At 35.4% G+C, this 22,676-nt stretch overlaps 1 protein-coding gene across 1 annotated transcript; it reads left to right on the top strand.

Annotated features, from left to right (window-relative positions):
- The first annotated feature begins 8,019 nt into the window (after positions 1-8,019).
- KRT39 (keratin 39) lies at positions 8,020-16,608 on the top strand. The gene is made up of 7 exons (XM_074265484.1): positions 8,020-8,481; positions 9,379-9,461; positions 10,057-10,213; positions 10,984-11,145; positions 11,288-11,413; positions 13,085-13,305; positions 15,750-16,608. The coding sequence occupies exons 1-7, from the start codon at positions 8,041-8,043 to the stop codon at positions 16,063-16,065; spliced, it is 1,506 nt and encodes a 501-aa protein (XP_074121585.1). The 5' UTR covers positions 8,020-8,040; the 3' UTR covers positions 16,066-16,608.
- The last annotated feature ends 6,068 nt before the right edge of the window (positions 16,609-22,676 follow it).

Below are 22,676 nucleotides of genomic sequence, written 5' to 3'. Positions count from 1 at the left end.
AGACTCAATGGTAAAATAGGTACAAAAAGTGAAAAGAATGCATTGAAAAGCAGCATTGGCCAAAAGGAAAATTGAACACAAAAATTTATTAAGGAAAAACTAAAAAAAAAAAAGGAAAATTGACCTAATTGAAAAGGAGGTACAAAAGCTCACTGAAGAAAATAATTCTTTAAAAGAAAGAATTGAGCAAATAAAAGCTAATGACTCTATGAAAAAATTACTAAACAATAAAACTAAATCAAAAAAATGGGGGGGGGAAGAAGTCAATATAAAATATCTCATTGGGAAAAAAAAAAAACTGACCTGGAAAATAGATGCAGGAAAGAGAATTTAAAAGTTATTGGATTACCTGAAAAAGTACCAATGAAACATGTTTTGAAGCAGAAAACAAAGAAATTGAGTACAATTATTCTGGATGGCTTTAGTCTTCTTGGTAAATAAATCCATTTCCTGAGAGGGAGTAGGATTGAGAAATAAGTAGGGAGAATAATATGATATATTATGAAAATTACAATCACACGATGTTTAGTAGCATAGCAGCTATTTAAATTTCATATTAATGTTTCTAAGAATTGACTTACATTTTCTAAAAGCTGGACTTTCAATTACAGTATGATGACTTGAATTAGCAGTGGGATCTCAGTCATAGACACATGATCTGAAAAGTAATAAGGTTTGTGCCACAAATAATCTCATAGGATTGTGTAAGAAACAAAAGTGTCTTACCAAGAATTCAAGTGACTCACTTATGAATGCAGGAAAGTTTTATTTTACATTCTTGCAAGAATGGCTGCCAAGGTCAGTAGACACACTTTTGGAACTGCAAAGGCAATATTTTATTTCCTGTCCTGAAGAGGAAGTCCCTCCCCTGATTTTCCATTTATTGGTTATTACAAAAATTACAAGAATGTGACTCTCCACCTTTCATTACATAGCCAGAGTCTATTTTCCCAAGGAGCTTACATTCTTTTAAGAGTAGCTTTATATTTTCAAAATACATGCAAAGATAATTTTCAACATTCATCCTTGCAAAATGTTGTGTTCTTAATTTTTTCTCCCACTGCCTCCCCTAAACAGCAAGTAATCCAATATAGATTAAACATGTGCAATTCTTCTAAACATATCTCCACACTTATCATGCTGCACAAGAAAAATGAGATCAAAAAGGAAAGAAATGAGAAATTTTTTTAAAGGCAAGCAAACTACTACAACAACAAAAGGTGAAAATACTGTATTTTGATCCACATTCAATGACTATAATCCTCTCTGAATACAGATGGCTCTTTCCCTCACAAATCTATTGAAACTGAACTGAACCATCTCATGGATGAAAAGAGCTACATCTATCAGAACTGATCATCATATAATCTTCTTGTTGCTGTATACAATATTCTCTTGATTCTGTTCACTTCATTTAGCATCAATTCATGCAAGTCTCTCCAGGCCTTTCTGAAATCATCCTGCTGATCGTTTCTTATAGAACAATAATATTCCATAATATTCATATACCATAATTTATTCAGCCATTCCCCAACTGATGGGCACCCACTCAGTTTTCAGTATCTTGCCACTGAAAAAAGGGCTGCTATAAGCATTTTTTGTACATGTGGATCCTTTTTCCTTTTTGTGATCTCTTTGGGATATCCAGTAGACCCATTAGACCTAGTAGAGACACTGGGGAATCAAAGTGTATATACAGTTTGATAATTCTTTGGTTATAGTTCCAAATTAGGAACTTACATTCTTAAGGGGGAAAATCACTGAGGAGTGCTGGAGGCAAAGTACAAAGGCTTTTTTTCCCCCAAATCTCAGGCCACCACCCCTGATTACAAAAGCCAGTCCCTCCCCCAAAGAGCTTGCATTATTTTGGAGGCAAAGTTCAGAGAGTTCCTGTTCAAAGCTAAAACCTCTACTCCTGATTATTTTTTGATGTCCTTTTTTTCTTAATTTTCTAATTTAAGTTTCATTTTTCTAATTTAATTTTCAAAACTCTGTAGAAGCCAAATGCCCATCCATTTCTCACAATTGTAACAAAAATACTCTGTAATCCTTTAAGTTTTCTATAATAGTTTAAATAAGTCAGAGATCTGTAATTCCACAGTTTTAGTTATCCCTTCCATCAAAGTAAATTGTATATTTTTCTAAATTATAGATGGTCTTTGAGAATCACTATAGCCAATAAAATTATTAACATAGAGCTAATCTCATAATAAATCTCACCAAATTTAAGATAATTTTCTGTGGGAAAAAAAATACATTCATTTACCGGGCCTATACTCCAGGCTTTTGTATATTTAATTTATATATCAATATACTCAAGATCATGTAAACCTTTCTCAGACAAAAAAGGAGTCATGAGTGGAAATATTATAGTGTATATATGGCTAGGTTCACATCTCATACCTGACACATATTAATTGTTTGGCTTTGGGCAGAAATTTAATTTCAAAATTACATCCCTCCCACTCCCATTTCTCTATTCCCCAAAGAATTCTCTAAGGCTTTAAATTAGAAAGTAATTGATAATCTTGGGTAGAAAAGATTCTCCTCAATGGGAGGACAAAGGACATCATAAACAAATCTCTGAAGTGTTTTCCATTTCTCAAGCTGTAGGTGATGCTAGAGAGCAAAATAGCCTTTATAGAGTCAGAAAAGACTTCTATTTTTGCCAATTAATTCTAGACCTTTTTCTTCCTTCTTTATTACTTGGTCTTAATCACTGATTGGGGATTATCTCTGTTAAACTAAGACTTGCTAAAGACCTTAGCTTAAAAAGGGCAAGGTCTTCCACTGCATCCAAAGCCATCTCCAATCTTCCTGAGCTACATCTTGCCACTGGACCCAGATGGCTCTGTAGGAGAAAGGAGGGTTGAAATTTTGCACAGCTCTCCTTCATTTATATCCCATTCACTTGCTTGTCATCATATCACTTTCCTGATGTCATGGTCTTCTTCAAGAATGAAGGACAAAGAGCAATCTAATGTTAAAGCTTCTCCATCCCACTTCTTTAAGGTCAACTCCATGTATCAATTAAAATCTGGTCTCAGCTGGTCTCAAATCAAAGGAGCTGCTACTACACCCTCTGCTCTGCCAGTGTCAACTTTTTAAGCTCAGTTAACTTCTGTAGGTAGATTATAATGTCAACTTCTTCCTTCTAATTTCCTAGTTTCATGTGTCTTTCCTGGATGAAAGCAAGATTTCCTTGCTTAGATAAATCTTAGAATGAGAAATCCAAAATCCATATTTCCATAAAATAGGAAAAGTCAATATACATTTCCCCAAAATATTTGAAAAAATTTTTGATTCAAAATTTCCCAGATGTAAGCAACATATTTCTAAAAACAATTGCATGTAAATTAGAGGTTGGGAAACAATACCATCAATCAATACCTTTGCCTCCAGTTCATCTCAGAAACATCTGTTTCCCCTCAGTGGCTTTTTCTCTTTTTTCACATAAGTAAGCTTTCTCTGCCCCTTTTGTTAAATAAAACAATATCCAAATCTGGTCTCAGACATTTCATACTTCCAACCTGTGTGACCCTAGGCAAGCCATTTAACTCCAATTATTTCAGAAAAAAAAAATTCAAATAAGAGAGGACCATTACTTTATATTTATATTCCAACCCCTACCATAGTGCTGGGTCCAAAGTATGTGATTAATAAGTTCTTATTGGATGAAAGAATACATATATATAGTATGCATATGAATTAAGAGTGTATAAGTATTCAAGGAAAACTAGCTCCTCTGGTGTCAGGGCTTGCCAAGACCTGCTGTTCATCCATTTTGGGGCTGCCCATCCACTTTTTGTGTCCAAAAGGCAAGGACCCAATTCCTCCCTGTGGTTCTAAGAAGCTATGTAGCATATGCAGCAACCACACTCCAGTAAATGTCCCAGAATACAAGCTAAACCAGGTCAAGGATAACCAAGAAGTCACAGAGCCATCAGTGAGTAAGGAGGATGTCCATCCCAAGCATGTAGAGAGGTCCCATAGTGGAATAGATGGCTGAGAGCAATTTGTTCCAACAGCCATTAAGGCAACAGAAGCAGGTGCTATAAAATGCTTAAGCAAACATCCAAGATGCTAAAATAATCTACAATATCCAGGCCATCACCAGTCATCTTGACTTTAGTCTTAACCCCTAGACTCCAATAACTCTGGAAGACACAGTGAAGCAGATGACTGCACAGCTCTGCCTCACTTAAATCCAATTCACAGGCAAGTCAAGATAACTTCCTGTGATGTCACTAGTCCTCTTCAAAAATGAAGAATGAACAGCAACATGTGAATTGATGTTTCAATAGTAGCACTAAGTAAATTTTAATTCTTGTTTTCTTTTCTCAAAATATTAAGGCCAACTTAAAAGAAGTTATGCATATAAAATATATAAAGCAAGAATGCATAGTTTGGGGTCCCCAATACTCTTATATTTCACCAAGCTAGTAAGCATGGGTAAGTAAAAATACATCTTTAATTTCATTAATCTTTGGTTTCCTTTTTATTCTTATTTATTTTATGTAGAAATTTTTTTTAAAAAATTTACAAATATTTTATATTTATGCAAAAATTTATATATTTTAATTTTATTTGAGTTAAAATATTATTCTGGTAAAAGAGATATATAGACTTCTCTAGACTACCAAAGGGGTCCATAATTCCTAAAACATTACAAAAATCTAATGTAGATGAAAATTTTAAAGTAAATCCTAATGTATAATTCAGAATTTTCCCCACTAATTAACTAAATTCAATCACATAATCCAGACCTTATTCCTACTCCTGAGTAGATTACTTACAATCAGGGGTATAGATAGGGTATGACAGTGCAGAAATTCTGAATCCCAAAAAATATATTGGGATTTGGGGTTGGTGGGCTTATACTATCTCCAAATCAAAAGGCAAAGTTTTATTATTCTGTTAATAGGGAACTATTTTCTATATGGGATTTTTAGCAATTAGCAAGGGGAAAGATGGGTACTCAGTTCCATAGTGTAACTTACAATTAACCATACCATAATAAGGGAGGAGATACCATTATGTATAGTAAATTCCTAAAGAACTTATTGCCATAAGGCACCTGGTTCCTAATGAATACATGATGCCATAAAACAGACTAAATTCCTAAAGAAGATATGGAGGAATTACCCAATAGATTCTTTTATAAGGAAAAAATAGCCTTAGGGGTTGACATTTTAACTTGACCTTTTGTTTGGATACAGTAACTGTGGAGTCATGATAATTTTGTCAAAGTAAGGAATTTGACAAAGAATTCAACAGTCTCGCCCTGCTTGTCTCAGGAAGCAGCTGTGGGAATTGCTCATTGCAACAAAGGCTCACTTACATTCAACGAAATCTTCTTCTGTCAATAGCTTTCCTATGAGCCACCTAGACACATGATACCTAGTAGGGACATGGACTTTTGCTGAGGTCTTGTTTACCCTATCAGTATGGTGGAACCAATTTAAACAAACTCTGAGATCTGATAGTTAAATTTTCAATGTGAGCACTTACATCTTAGAAATCAACAGATGCCATACAAATCAAAATTTATTTTTGTTAGGTTTTTTTACTTGAAAAAGTGATGAAGAAAAATATTAATAATGCAGATTAAACTTTAAAATGTATTGTCCACATATAATATATATATATTGTCCATATATAATATATATAAATTTAGAGAGAGAGATTTAAGTTAAATATTTATCAACACACATGTTTTAATTTATTCAAACTCTTATAATCAAATTGCACTAGTTCATAATACACACTATAAAGTGATTTAGCTTCAAAAGAGGTTTGTCTTTAATACTGTTTAGCATGAAAATAACTTTGTGCCAAGTGTCTTCATGGCCAACAGTTCCTTTTTCACAATCTCTCTCTCTCTCCTACCATACTAGTAACTATGCACAGAAAAGAGAAAGGATTTTACATCCCCAGAAATGGAGAGAAAATTGATGTGTAGTAATAAAACATCACTGAATGTGAGGAAAATCCTGTAATTTATTTTCTAATCATAAGATGCTACTTTTTTCACTCCATTTAAAAAAAAGGACAAAATTTCAAACCCATTACTTTTCAAGTCCGCAGTTTAAAACTATTTGATATTTACATGTACAAATTATTCGTTAAATTCTCTCCTCACTGATGAGGAGTTGGAAGAATCCATTAAAAGAATATACGATAAGGTGGGAGTATTCTATGACTGTCAAGCTAAATCCATAGAGGGATTTAGCTATGAAAAGGAGAAAGAGGCAGAGTCCATGGTAGCTAACCTTAAAAAGAATTCAACAAAGATGGCATGGGCCATAGACAGATTACAAGGGAAATTTAACCTCAGGGGCTTGACATAACTTAGATTTCTAACTGGACCCAAGAAGATAGGGTTACCCAAGACCTCCCCAGGTAGTGGAACTGTTGGGTGGAACTGATCCCCATCAGTGTCCTTCTTTGCTCAGGAAGTAATCTTAACAGTACTTCAGGCTTTCTCTGACAACTTCTACCTAGTGACCATGGATCTCATCATTTACTAATGGAAATGTGAGAAGAGTTTAATGAATGTCTTGTACACACATACTCTTGTCTCTGTCTGTCTGTTTCTCTTTCTATGTCTCTCGCTGTCTCTGTCGCTGTCTTTGTCTCTCTTTGTCTCTCTCTCTCTCTCTCTCTCTCTCTCTCACACACACACACACACACACACAAAAATATTAGGCTGAACAGCTTATAAGTATCTTAGAGAGTTGGACTGAGCAAGAATTCACCTAACAGAACTGGGGGCTCAAGGGGCAGAATCCAGATTATACCTGGGAAGGAGGTACAGGTGATCAATTGAGTAGATGCAGCATGGTATCCTTTCCAATAGAATATATCTAAACACCAAATTAAAATTGAAAATGGAACAAAATATATCATGAATAATATTCATAGATAATATTAAATATCATTTGCCTCAAATCTAAAGCTTAAAAAGAGTAGATCATCGTCTCTTTGGCTGTCTGTCAACCAATCTAAATGTCTCTTGGAAAATTTCTCAAAGAAATCTTTCAAAATCCAGAGCAGAGTTCCTTAAACTTTTTCCACTCATGACCCCTTTTCACCCAAGAAAATTATTATATGACCCAGGTATATAAAATAGATATTTAGATTAAACCTTTGTTGATAATAAATCATAAACTTATTTTAAAATAATTCTTTGGTATAAATATAATTTTACCATTTATTAAAGATGAAAACAAATTTGTATGCTAATGTAGGTATGCTTATTTATTTTATTTTTATATAAAGTATTAAATCTTGAAAGAATATTTGATATGTTTTACTATTGTCAAATTTTTCACAATTTTCACACTTATTTATATTACCTCATATGGGGTCACATTTTAAGAAGCTTTGGTATAGAGAACTTTCCATGAGAAAACTGCTTCTACTGATGGAGAGCTGTACCTGTTCTACAAATTATAGTCTCAGAACACTGTCTGGGTCACTGAGAGGTTATATCATTTGCCCATGGTCACACAGTCAGTATGTGTCAGACAAAAAAAATTGAACTTAAATCTTCCTGACTCCTGTACCAGTTCTCTATCTACTACATCTCCCTACTTCCCATTATTGGGCAAATATCAGTGATAGATGGAGGAGGCAGTTAAGTGACTTGCTTTTTTAATCCACTGACAGATGGTTAATAATTTGAATGATGCTGGTATGAGCGTCCCTTTTGAAGCCATCCTGTGAAGCCTTGGGCCCAGTAGCAAATAATAGTTATGAGATGGGTAATAATTTAATAACAACTCAAACTACACCTTTTTTTATGGGATGAGGAGTTCTTAGGCAAGTAAATAAGCAGACTAATTAGATGTTTCTATGGAAATTGATGGAAACATTAGAAAGGAAAACATCCTACATGTTGTAACGCCCCCTCATAGAAGGCTATATAATTGTGTGAAAAAGGAAGAAGTCTGGCTTTTGGCTTGGGGTTGGATAGTGAGGAGTATGGAGGTAGGGTAAGGAAGGCATCAAAAAGAACCTGAAGCTGCCATTGACATTATGGCATCCAACTGTGGTCCTCCCAAATGCTCTTCCTTAGTTCCTTTCAGAAGCCATTCTAGGCTTCCAATTTCCAGGGCCTTCTCTGCCTGTAGCAGTTGCCAATCAAGTAGACGTCAAATCAGCCAGTGCCAAGCTAAGGTCTGTCTACCTAATGCCTGCCATCCAGTTCCCTATCGCTCTCCTATCTATCTTCTGAACAACTTCAGGGTATTTTCCTGTCGATCCAGCTGTGGTGAGGGCAACTTTAATAGCAATGAGAAAGAGACTTTGCAGATGTTAAATCAGCGCCTGGCTAACTACCTGGAAAAAGTGAGAGACCTGGAGCAGGAGAATGTCAACCTAGAGTGCAAGATCCGGGAGCTGCATGAAAAACAGACTCCCATTGTGTGTCCTGATTACCTCTCTTATTTCAAGATCATAGAAGAGCTTCAGCAAAAGGTAATGATTCTCAAGTCTTTGTTCAATCTAGTTGTAGGTAAAGGATTTTTGAGATAATGGTATTTGCTAGAAGTTCACATTTCTGGAAATAATACGAACTAGCATTCGTGTATAAGGTTTGCAAAGAACTTTTCAGGTTATTTTATGGATATATCTAAAGGGAATTCTTGAAGTAGGAATGAAAAAATGCTATTTAAAGGTCATGTCCAAACTTTTATATTTCCTTATCTTTGCAGAGGTGCCATCCACTATTGAATTAGATGACCCAGTGCTAAGTAGTAATAGCTGACAATTTTATGGATAATTAAGTAATATAGTAGATAAAATTCTATGATTTTTTTAAGAAATGACTTAGAGTCAGTAACAACTGAGTTCAAATATAACCTCAGACACTTACTAGACAGTAATTCCTGCTAAATCACTTCACCTCTATTTGCCTCAGTTTTCTCATTTTTCTTTATAAAAATGAGAAAATAATATCACCTCCTCCCAGAGTTTTTCAAGATCAAGTGTAAAAATCAAATGAGATATGTATAAAGCACTATATAGTTCTAGCTATTAGAATTATATAGCTATTAACCTTGAAAAATTTGCTTTTAATTTCTAAATTATAAAAATAAGCTGAAATTATAAACCAAAATATGGAGATTATTGAAAGCATTAACTTTTCATTAGAGATAGCTAGCTTTTGAGTCAGAAAAACTTGGGAAGCCAGCAATATGATTCTGGACAGTTGCCTAATCTCTCAGGGAAGTTTCTAAGATGATAACTTACTGATAGGAAGTTCCCCACATGGATTAAACCACAGACAGTGGTTTTATCTTTAAAAGGAAAACATCTTAGGAAAAGTTTCTGGCTTTCAAGTCTCATTCATTTGCACAATCTCTTAAATCCTAGATCTTGTGCACCAAAGCTGAAAATTCCAGGCTGGTCTCCCAAATAGACAACACAAAAGTGACTGCTGATGACTACAGAGCAAAGTAAGCTCACTTGGCCCCTTTCATATGTTGTTTTGTTCAAGGCCAGTCCAAGATTTAACATTCACTTGGCGACCAACTATGTCCCAATGTGGATACTTGCAGGGGTCCAGCAAGGACCTTTCTTTTTCTTTTTTTTTTTGAAAAATGTTTTGTTAAAATCTTAATATTGAATATAATACAACCAACTAAATTTAATTATTAGCTATAGATATCCAAATAAATTAATTCCCATGCTTAAATAATTATCACATTTTTTAGTCATTCCCCTGGACTCTTCATTAAGGTTCAAAGGGAATCTTTCTTCTCAACATAGTTAGGAAATGATTAGTCTTCCTTTCAGGGAAATTATAGTTTGATGTCATACTGGGAAATGTGCTCGACTGTCTCTACTCATGGTCCAGGGTCAATTAAGAATGAGTGTTAAAGAGTAGGTTGAAAGACTAGAGTTCACATCTAAAACACTTCATAATAGGAAGTTAGTAAGCTGGAGATCTAGAGACAAACTTAAAGAGGATTTCTGCTACTTGCATTTGTTACCTTCTGTTATTGAACCAGTCTTTCCTTACTCCTCTCTTACTCTTTCTTGGGTTTAAAGATATGAAATTGAAGTGTCCCAGAGGCAACTGGTAGAAACTGACATCAACAGCCTCCATCAAATTCTGAATAAGCTGACCCTGTGCAAGGCTGACTTGGAGGGGCAAGTTGAGTCTCTGAAGGAGGAACTCCTTGATCTCAAACACAACCATGAAAAGGTTAGCAAAATCTCAATAAAGTTATAAGTGCCCCAGGCCTCAGAAATTGTCCACTTTGTTGAGCTAGTCTTCAGAGAGTAGCCTTCCCTATCAAATGTTTTTTTTTTCTCATTTCTACATCCTTAAGAATTATTTTGACTACTTCAATATTACTCAATCTGTTCTCATTTCAGCAATATAGGTATAATGCGATACAATATTTAAAGTTGTATAAAGGATCCTAGGTTGGAAAATGGACAATTCCTCTGTCTTCTACCATGATACGGGGAAAGTGACAATTTTCTAACCTGACATAAAGACAGAGTTTCTATCTATGAGTTTATGCAATCCTGACTTTCAATTAGCAAACTGAGATAAGATATTTCTTTTCACTCTAGTTCTCTATACTGTTTTTATCCATTGGTTGTGCTTAGAAATATTTTAAAATCCTTAAAATTCAATCTATGGGGGATGTGGAGAAGAGTGAATAAGGGGAGAGGTCTTAATCCTAATCCACTATATGGTGCCTTTCTATTTTAATTATTCTTGCTGAGTAGTTACTCTACTATGTTTTCCATGTAATTCGATGCCCTAGTGCAAAACCCTCATCACCTTACCTTAGTTTCAGTTTTTCTAACCAAGCCTTTATTCAGAATTACAGTTTAAAAATTGGAAAACTCTAAATGTTGATATTAAATAGAAGCTGGAAAGAAACTGACCATTTCCAGGTTATTTATTGTGCTGTGAAATGTGGTATTAATCTATTCATTGAACGAGTCTTCTTTTTCTAGGAAGTGAATTCATTACAATGCCAACTTGGTGACAGACTCAACATAGAAGTGAATGCTGCCCCTTCTGTGGATCTGAATGAGGCACTGCAAAAAATGAGATGCAAATATGAGTCTTTGGTTGAGACTAACCGCAGAGATGTTGAAGAATGGTTCAATATTCAGGTGGGCACCTAGAAATAGACAAGTATACTTACATATCCACATATATATTTGCACATATATCCACACTCATTTGATCTTAGAAAAGCCTCCATCACTTTTTAATGTCACTTTTAAAGTTAAAAATATGTTATCTGTTTTCCAGTTACAGGAACTGAGCCAGCAGGTGATATCCAGCTCAGAACAGCAGCAATGTTTCCAGAAGGAGATTTGTGATCTGAGACGCACCATCAGTGCTCTGGAGATCGAGCTGCAGGCCCAGCACAGCCTGGTGTGTAGCCCATAGGAGTTGGCAAAGACTATTATGCATTGACTTCTGTAGATATGGCATGATTCAGTGTAGGAGGTGAGTTCAATTAACTTAGGAGCTTCCTTTGCCATATCTAGCTCTTGGCATTCTCTTGAAGCCAAAATGGCAAAAGATCAAAAGCTTTAGCATAGGGCTGGCCCTTAATGTAGGTTAGAGTCTGTGGTCATCTGGAAGCTATGATTTCATAGTACTGTAAATTTAGAGTTAGAAGGAACCTAAAAGCTCATCTTCTTCTTTTGGCAAATGAAAAAGTTGACATTGATTAAGTGACTGGACCATGGTCCCATTGCATTCAAACTCATGCCTTGTAACTCCAAATTCAGTTTTATTTCCAATACATTTTCCAGAGAATCTATCTTTCCTTTTCAAACTCATTTTCTTCCCAAATATCTAACCCAATAAGGCCTGGGATTCTACCAAATGAGCTCATTTTTATTAAGTACCTTGCAAAACTTAAAGCCTATATAAATGCTAGCTATTATTAGTCTTATTATTACTGTCATTAGCAATCCTTTAGGGTTTTCTTTTCTCTCTACATCATCTTTTAAAATACAAATATTCCAGGTTAGTAAGCCTTTATATTTTAAATTGAATGTGTTGCAATGTGGTAGCACTGGCTACCTAGGAAGGGAGAAGGAAGTAAAGAGACCCTGAAAGAAGAAGCAGTAGAGTTTTAGACCTAGATTGAAAACACTCAGGTTCAAATCTTTATCATTTTTGACAAGTGATTTAAGCTCCCTAGACCTCAATTTCCTTTTGTGTCAAATAAAAGGGTTCAACTATATGACTTTGATGGGACATTTTAGTTCCAAATTTATGATTCTAAGGAAAGAAGATATATAAAGTGGAGAGAGAGAAGTCAAAGGAAGATAAACTTTCCCAATTCACAATGGTGTCCCAGATTTCAGCCTATTTGGTAAATAATGAAAGGCTACTGGGTCTCTGTGGATAGAGTGTCAGGCTTGGAGTGAGGATGACCTGAGTTCAAATCCTGTTTCAGACACTTATTAGCTGTATAACTCCGAATAAGTCACTTGACCTTGTCAGATTGTTTCCTCATCTGTCAAATGAGCTGAGAAGGAAATGATAATAACTCCAATATCTTTAAAAAACAAAACAAAACAAACAACAACAACAAAAAAAAAAAAAACTAAAAGGAATCAATCAGTGGAACACAAGTGAAAATTACCAAATAAGAAACAAATGGATAATAAAAGTATTTAAAGATGAAAGGAGTATTGGATACCTTTTACTATAGGAAATAAGATTTAAAGCCATCGGTATCATGGGTGAGGTAAATATACCAACCTCAGAGTAACCTCTGTTAAATAGTCAATTCATACCATAAGATTTAAATTGAAAAAGCTGCATAAAATTTTTACATCACATTGCAGAAAACCTTAATCTCTATCAGCCTTAGTTTACCCATGTGTAAAATGAGATTAAAGAAGATGTCCTGTATGGTTTATTCCAGCTCTAATTCTATGATCTTAAAAGAAATATTTCTATAACTCGTCATTTTGAATAGAGTTTAGCCTGCATTCCACATAACATCACTAAGTGGCAAAAAGAACTCTAAAGATCAACTCTTCATAATCAACTGTTAACTTCATTTTTTTTTTTTGTCTTTAGAGAGCTTCTCAAGAAGGCATCCTGACAGAAACAGAGGGCCGCTATTCCATTCAGCTAGCCCAGTTTCAGTGTTTGATTGAGAATGTAGAATCCCAGCTGGCTGAAATCCGATGTACACTGGACAGGCAGAATCAAGAGTACCAGGTCCTACTGGATGTGAAGTCCAAGTTGGAGTGTGAGATTGCCAGATATCGACATCTTCTGGAGAATACCGAGTGCAGGTTTGTGAAACTAGAATAACTTCTTCAACCAATGGATTATAGAGTAGGTGCTCTGAACTAACTATATCTTTGGTGGCTTTTCTAGTCCTGGAGAAAGGTTTGAACAAAGTGAACTATAAGATCTTAAAGAATTACTCTGATAACCAATGGCCGATATTCATAAAAATATAATAAGAATAATTTGGGCATAATGAACATAGTCACAAAGTCTGAAGTCAGGGAGAAAATTAATGCTATTCAACAAAGGCAGATCTATTAGGAACTGAATGACCCATATGAAAAATAAACCATCATGTCCTAACAATTCACACAGTCTATTAACACATATAAACCCTATAAAAAGAACCCTCCAAAATACAGCAGAAACAATTGTTATCATTGAGTTATTCAGCCATGTCCAACTCTCTGTAAAAATCATTTGAGGTTTTTCTTGGCAAAGATACTAGAGTAGTTTGCTATTTCCTTCTCCAAATCATTTTACAGATGAGAAAACTGAGGCAAATAGAGTTAAGTGACTTGCCCAGGATCACATAGCTAGTAAGTATCTGAGATCAGATTTGAATTCAGAAAGATGTCTTCCTGATTTCCAGCCCAGTGCTCTCTCTCCTGTGCCAGCCACCTCCTTGCCCCAAGAAATTCTCTAAGACTATTGATAAGTTGTCAACCTAAATATATAATAAAAAATAATAATAAATCTATAAAAGAAGTTTCTACATTTGGAGTTCTCTATACACAAACTTCTTAAATTGTTGGTTGCAACCCTATGTGGAGTCTCAGAAGTAAATGTGGGAGTCACAAAATTATAATTTATTATCAGAAAATGTGTAATTTGTATACCTATTTTATATTTATTTTGTATACTTATATATTGTGTATAAATAGAAATATTGTACATATTTTGTATAGCTATGTACTCAGTGTCATAAAAATTTCTTGGGCAAAAAGGGGTCACAGGTGGAAAAAAAGAAGCCTTGTTCTATACCAATGACATCCTCAGTAAAGAAAGCACTACACTTGGTGTCAGGAAAACCTGGGTTCAAACTAAGCTTCAGACATTTACTAGACATGTTGTACTGGACAAGTCATTTAACCTTTTATCTGCCTCAGTTTCCTTATCTTGTAAAATGGGAGAAGAAATAATGCTTACCTCCTAGGACTGTTGTAAGGATGAGATAAGATGGTATTTGTAAGGAGCTTTGCAAACTTTAAAGTGTTATATTAACCTTATACTTATTGTTGTTGTTGCCATATTCTTTAAATATATGTCAATGATATATTTTCTTGACATATTCTTTAAGATAGATTAATTCTTTGAATATTATTATTCCATCTATGCCCACCTGCTAAAATTTGAGATATTACTAGGTTCTACAACAAGATGATAGATCCATGTATCAGGGATCCTACTGGATGTCTAATCAAACCTGTGGATCTTTTTTTAGAATAATGTTTTTATATTAGTCTTATAAAATCTACAATTAAAGAAAAAGCTAAGTATTTCAGTTTGGGGTTAGTGAAAATAAAGATGTATTTTTTTTCCTTTCCAAATTCATAGATATGTGAATGAGTCTTTTGAGTCTTTTGAGGCAGAAAGTTTAGAGGGACTCTGGAGTCCAAAGATAAAGAATCCCTCATCATTATGGTTCTTCTCTTATTCTCAAAGAGGACCAGTGACATCAGAAGGGTCTATCCACATCACTTGGCTTACAAGTGAACTGGATTTAAGTGAAACTGAGCTGTGCAAAGTTATCAGCCTCATTTTCTCCTCCAGAATCACTGGAGTCTATGACAAGACATAGTTAAAATGAGTAATGATGGCCCTGAGTGTAGTAGGAGACCCTGGTCTTTTTAAGGTCTTTCCCAAGTCTTAGACCCCACATCAAAAAGAATGGTGGAGTATTTGTAGAATATAGCTTTGTGTTGTTAAAATGGCTCTCAACTAACCAGAATCTTTTAGTAACCTGAAGACCCCATTTTCCAGCTAGGCCAAATAATAGGAATTGACCAGAATTCAATTAATTTCATTTTAATTCCAGAAATATTTATTAATTGTCTACTAGAAGCATACAAAACATTATGGCAGGCACTGGGGATACAACAATGAAATAAAACACATTTCCTGCTCTTGAGAAATTTATCTAATAGAGCCAAGTTCATAAGATAATGCTTCTTAAAACTCTCTGAAAACTATTTTTCAAAAACTTCAATCTGTTTATCTGAAACTTTATTTTAATTGTTTAATTGTTTTCTCCAGGTAAGTTGAGAACAAAAGATTAATCACCTTGTGGAGGTGATTATTTTGCCCAAATTATGCTAAACAATCTGTTGTTGTTATAATTCTCCTCCTTTTAACATTTTTTTTAATATCACCAATTCTTTCCCAATAAATCCTACCTTAAATTGTTTTTTTGTTTTGTTTTGTTTTGTTTTGTTTTGTTTTCTAGGCTTCCCTGCAATCCATGTGCCATGGAATGTAAACCTTCACTTTGTATGCCCTGCAAATCCCAGACCTTGGAATGTATGACCCCAGTTGATATATCATGCAAGCCATGCAATCCTTGTGTACCTTCAGTTTGCAATGCAAGAGCTAAGCCTTGCAATTTCTACTCAACCCTCCCTGGGATCCTGGCCAGAATCTATACCCTCACCCAGGAATTCCAGGATGGGAAGGTCATTTCTTCTCGAGAGTATGTACAACCTTGTTTCATCCCTCGCTTCCGAGCCCAGTTTGTCAATGGAGACAAAGAAGGCATCAGCTGAATGAATGAGATGATACTACATATCCCATTTACAATATTTAAAAAACACTGACTTCTCTGTCCTCTTGAAGGTTTTCAGTATCTAACTCCTTTAGTGTACTTCCATTATAAACTTCCGATTTTCCTACTTTTCAATATAAACTCATAATATCCTAGATTTAGATAAAATCCATAGATCAGAGTTTAGAAGTTATCTAGTCCTACATTGTTATTTTTCAGAGGGGGCTGGGATCCAGAAAGCTTGTTATCTGCCCAAAGTCAATAAATTTAATTTGATTCAATTAAATGAGCATTTATTAAGCATCTACTGTATGCTAAACATTGTACTAGGTGTGAAAGTACAAAGACAAAAATAAAACAATAATAATGATGATAATATCTCTAGCTTATTTATAAAGCACTTTAAGGCTTACAAGGTGTTTTACTTATTTATTCACTGAATAGTCACAGTTCTATGATGTTAGCATGGCATGCCTGCAACAGAGTAGATGCTTAGTATTTACTGAATAACTGATGTGGATGCTGTTATTAAAGCCCTTTTTATAGATAAGGAAACTGATAGACATAGAGGGTAAGCTACATGCTCAGAATTACACAGATATTACATGTCTAAGGCAGGATTTGAACTGACTCCAAGTACTACTGTCTATCCACTGTATTGCCTAACTGCCCTAAAGTCTTTGCTTTGAAGAAACCTGTAGTAGTTATAAAAGAATATGGAATTTAGAGTCAGAGGATGTGGTCGTGCATCCAACTCAGTTAATTGCCACCTGTATGCTCTCAAACAAGTCATTTCCTGTCTCTGGATTATAAAACACATCTGCAATGGCAATAAACACAAACTATGTGCAAAGCCAGTTGAGGGAAAGGGGGTGGAGTGGAGAAGGAGGGTATTGCATCCATCATAAGAGTCAAAGCTCAGAAACAAAGACAGCTCATCCATTGGACTCCAAATCTGCCAGATGACCTGAAGCATCTTTGTTGTTGTCTCAATAAATCACATTTCTCTGGCCAAACATTTTGTATACACATGAGTCCTAATAGTTAATAAATGCCCAGAATGATAGACTAAGCTATTGGACTTCACAGATACCAAGCAACCCACTCCCCTTTTGCATATCCAGGTCTTGTTTATTTATCTCCACACCAAAGCTGGTCAGACAAGTTCTTTCACAAGAATTGTTTTTGGCCATGACACAGGAAGATGAAAATATAAAATTAGATATTCCACACTCAACCTCCCAAGTAGCTCTTTTAATAAAGATTGGGTGTGTGATTTTATTTTTATTGGGAACTCCTAGATGAGTGCTGGTCATTATCTTCTAGTTTTAGAGAATTACTTAAAACATTGAGAGATTAAATGTCTTCTCTAGATCCCAAAGTCTAGACAAGTCAAAAACTGAACTAGAACAACAAGAGCTTTCTGAAGAGAGATTAAAAATATCTGCTAGGCTTCTTTCTGTTCTTTGGGGCCCAAGGGCATCTGGAGGTGGTGCTTCTTAGTTATTAGTCTAATCTCTGGCAAATACACATCTTAAGCCATGTGTATGACTTGGTAGCTAGTTTGGACTCCTCAGGATGAAGGGTCAAATCATTCCTTGGACAATCATTTCACAATCATAGGCAAGTCACAGAGAACTTCTCTGACACTGTGTGAACATGAGCAAGTCATGTAAGACCTCTCTGACAATGTGTGACTATACACAGGTTATTTAAAATGTTTCTGCTATCTTCCTGGGTAATGATAGGCTTAAGACCTCTCTGGCACCCACTAACTATTTGACTAGGGACAAGTCATTATAACCTTTCTGACACCCACTAATTAGCATTAACCCACTAACAAGGACCTGGGACCACTTACTATGTCCTATTACTTAAAACCTTTCTAACTATGTTACAATAATAACTAGTATTCATATATTCTAAGGTTTGAGAAGCATATTGCATATGTCATCCATTTTTTTCAATCCTCACCATAACCCTAGGAGATTGGTGCTGCTAAGATCCACATTTTACAGAAAAGTAATCTGAAGAATGCAGTTAAGTGACTTGCTCATAGTCACACAGCTAATAAGTGTCTGGTCAGGAATTGCATACCACTTTTCCAGGTTCCAAATTCAGCACTCAGGCCAAGATTCCACCCATGACCGAGGCTTCAGTTTTCTTAATTGGAGGGATTTTCCTTATCAGGGGAAAAAAACACAGATGCTTGAGGTAAAGTTAATGACATCTTAAAGAGGATTCAACCAGATGGGTTCTCTTGAAGGGATTATTTCACATCTTCTGTGTCTTCTATAAAGAAAGTCTGTGTTTTCTAAGCATACCTCCCTACTAGGCCATGCATTCCAATGATGACACTTCCTGGACTTGCAGGTTCCTGATAACAACATCTTCTATCAGCTTGCTTCTTTGCTACTTCCTCATATCCAACTCTCTATTTAGTGATTCATGGTAAAATTTAGCTATTTAGCTATTAAGTCATACACCCGAAATCTTAATACTTAATACTTCATTGCATAAAAGACTGTGACAATGCATCCAGAGGTCTTACAAAGCAATCTTTATTCAATAAAGCAATTTTTGAAAGTGTTGAGTTTGTGTGCCAGAAATTGATTTTTAAAATATATATTTTATTTCCTCCAATTAAGTATTAAATCAATTTTTAACTTTTTAAAAATTCTATGCCTTCCTCTGTCTCTCCCCTTCCCTTTCTCTGAGATGGTAAGTAATCAGGTAAAAACATTTCCACATAGTTATTTGATACAAGAAGATTCAAAATTTTAAAAAATGAAAGTAAAAAATAGCAAGCTTCAGTCTAGATAAAAGAATTTATCAATTCTTTTTTCTGGTGGCAGATATGTTTTATCATAAATTCTTCAGAGTTGTCATTTCATTGCTGAGAATAGCTAGGTCATTCACAGTTCTTCATCATACAATATTGTGTTATTGTGTACAATTGTTCTCCTGGTTCAGAAATTGATTATTGGCTTCTGTATTCAGGATGGCAGTCTGATGCCTGCATCAATTAAGTCATGACTCTGCTCTGAGCTTGAAACGATTCATTCATCTACACACTTATAGCAAAGAAAAAATAAACAAGGTGCAGAACTCCTTGTGTATATTCTTTCCATGGAGTCTCACAGAAGCCCATGAGATACATACTATGGGCAATATTATTATAATTCCTATTCTAAAGATGAAGAAACTAAGGCCCAGAGACTCCCCAGCATCTTACATATGACATCTCATTTGAACTTTACAGAGATCTGAGGAGATAGACAATATTATTATCTTCATTTACACAGAAGACAGAACTGAAACACGGAGAGATTAAGTGATTTGGCCAGAGAAGTGTATCAGTGGAAGAATTTGAGTTCAGATCGCTCCAAATCCAACGGTTTATCTGTTATACCATGCCACCATGAGAAGCCATATATACCAGACAAAGAGAGCACAGAACTCTTAAATGAGACATTCTCCAAATGTTATTCAATCATTTCGGTTGTGTCCAACTTGCCCTGACCCTGGAGGGATTTGCCATTTGCTTCTCCAGTTCATTTTACAGATGAGGAAACTAAGGCAAACAGGGTGGAGTTACTTGTCCAGAGTCACCCAGCTAGGAAGTGTCTAATTTGAATGCAAGAAGATGACTCTTCCTAACTGTAGGATCTCGAATCTAACCACTGTGCTCCCTAGCTGTCTATTTTCCCAAGACCCCTTCCTCACTGACTGTAGTATTCTTTGAACTCCTTATATATTATGATTTTCCACCATATCATTTTTACCTCTTCTCTGCCTTGGTTTACTACTGTTTTCTTATCAGCTACTTTGGGGTCTCCCTGAAGGCAGGGGTTTTTACAAACTATATGCTTATTGGGAGAATCACCCTGGTACAGAGTAGAGGTTCTTAACTTTTTGTGTCCAGAACTCTCTGGAAGTTTAGTGAAGCCTATGGACCCCTTCTCAGAATAATATTCTTCATTGCATAAAATAAAATACATAAAATTGCAAAGAAATACAGTTATCAAATTATCTCATTAAAAAGTAAGTTTGTTCTGTCAGAGGTGATACCTATGTGACCTTAGACAGACAAGTCACTCCGCTCAGCCTGCTTTTCTTCCGTAACATGAGACACTTGAACTAAAATCCTCCTATCTCAAAGTCTCCTGATCCTGTATCTCTGGCACAAGGCCACCCATAGCAGGTGACTGTCATCTGAACTGCTAAGTTGATTGACTAATAAGTAAATTTGAAAACTATGAAATTCAACTCCTCAATCTTTCAGATTTAAATTCAGACAGAAGAGAATCAAGATTGATTGACCTTTGTAAAACTAAGTTTCAGAGCAGAATTTTGAGTGGCAGAATTTTGGCAGTTTCTAAGAAATCTTGTCATTCCCATTCCCTTTAAATCTGTACACAGAGAAGCATTCCTCTCTACAGGTGTTTTTGTGCGTCATGGACAGTATGGCATCATGGAAGAAAGTACTGGATCATAATTCAGGAGGACAGATTGAGTCATCAATTTATGGCTGGAATGGACATGAGAAATCATTGAGGCAAGCCTCTTCGTTTCATAAAGGAGAGAGAACCACAGAGAAGAAAAGATACTTGCCTAAATCAACCAGGTAATAAGTAGATGGAACATTGGGTCTGAAGTCAGGAAACCCTGCTTTCAAATCTGACTGCAGTCACTTAGCTGTGTGACTAGGCAAGTTACTTAACCTCTGTTTGCCTCAATTTCCTCAAATGTAAAATGAGAATAATAATAATACCCACCTCATGAGGTGCTTGTAAGAGATAATATCAGATTTAGCACACTGCTTGGTACATAATAGGTAGGAGTCTAATAAATATGCATTCCCTTCTCTTTTCTCTTCCCTCCCAATGTCACCCAATGATCTAGTCCACATTTACCATGTATATAGAATTTCTCTCCTACATGGACCTTCTTATGAATCTTCAGAATTGTTCTCTAAATTAAACCTTTGTTACATCCAGCCGTTTTGGAGAGCAATTTGAAACTCTGCTCAAAAAGTTATCAAACTGTGCATACCCTTTGATCCAGGAGTGCTATTACTGAGCTTATCCAAAGAAATACTAAAGAAGGGAAAGGGACCTGTATGTGTGCAAGAATGTTTGTGACAGCCCTCTTTGTAGTGGCCAGAAACTGGAAACTGAGTGGATGTCCATCAATTGATGAATGGCTGAATAAGTTGTGGTACATGAATATTATGGAATATTATTGTTCTCTAAGAAATGACCAGCAGGATGATTTCAGAGAGGAAAGGGAGTTAAGGGAGAAGGGAGGGAGGAACAAAGAAGGAAAACTCTCCTCAAGTTGCTAACATTCTATTAGGAAAGACAAGATGTATTCACAGAAACATATATAAAATGAATGCAAGTTAATTTTTTTGTTGTTTTTTAGTAATTCAGTTGTGTCTGACTCTTCATGAACCCATGGACTCTATTGTCCATGAAGTTTTCTTGGCAAAGATACTGCTGTAAATTACCATTTCTTTCTCCAATGAATTAACACAAACAGAGATGAAGCAGCTTGCCAAGCTCAAGTTAATTTTGGCTCTCTCCTTTACAAACTAGAATTCTTTGTCTTTTGTCATAATCATCTAGGACTGCCCAGTGAAGCCTCTGGAATGTTTCTTAAAATAGTGTTTTCAAATGTATCAGATAAACTATCGAGGATTCTTAATCAAACTAATTAAGTTGAAACAGTTGTGTAGTTTTTCCATTCCAAATTCATGGAATCCTTAAATGTCTCCCCAGATCCCTTGGAGATCTATAGGCCAAAAGTAAGAATACTTACTATGCTGCCTAGACTAGGATTAAATTTTTCTAATTTGGATTTCTCTTTAGTAACTCTCTCAAAAGCCTTGAGAGCCTATAGGAACATAAGCATGCAGGTCTTCTTTATAGAAAGGAGAGCCCTTGGGAACATATTTTTCCTCATGCTTATAATTTAGTTTGTCACTGATTATGTGGTAATGGGTCTAAAACCATTCATCCATTTTCTTTACATATCTAGAATTGGATTGAGCTGTGCTTCTCTATTTTCCAATCCTACCACATTCAAATTCCCCTAAAATTCTCCCCAGATCCATTTCCCCAAAGTACCAGCCTCGAGTATAGCTAATCCATGAAGAAGAATCATATGAAATAAAACTTACAGAGTTAAAATTTTGATGCCTGGATTCTGAGTTCTCCAAAGTTGTAAGCGTGTGTGTGTGTGTGTGTGTGTGTGTGTGTGTGTGTGTGTGTGTGTGTTTTCTCCTAGATTTAAATGATACAATGATCTAATGAAAAGGCATACCTTCTTCAAAGTTCCTTCTGACTCATGTTAAAAATAAGGGTAATAGGCCATATTATTTATTTTTAAACTCTTTGATCTCAACAGGTTGAAAATGTCACTTGACCTATTATAATTGTCTCCTAGAAGAAAGGGAAATGACAAAAATAACAAATAGTGTCTCATCTTCTCAGAGCCCCATTATCTAAAGGACTTTCCATAGGTTTTCCTGCCACTCCTTTTGATGAGAAGGGGCTAAGAAGTTTTTATAAGAATATCATTAACATCAATCATCTTACTTGTTTTCTA

The sequence above is a fragment of the Sminthopsis crassicaudata genome, chromosome 4 (assembly GCF_048593235.1).
Source record: "Sminthopsis crassicaudata isolate SCR6 chromosome 4, ASM4859323v1, whole genome shotgun sequence".
Taxonomy (NCBI): Eukaryota; Metazoa; Chordata; class Mammalia; order Dasyuromorphia; family Dasyuridae; genus Sminthopsis; species Sminthopsis crassicaudata.
This window is presented reverse-complemented; position numbering and strand designations above follow the sequence as displayed.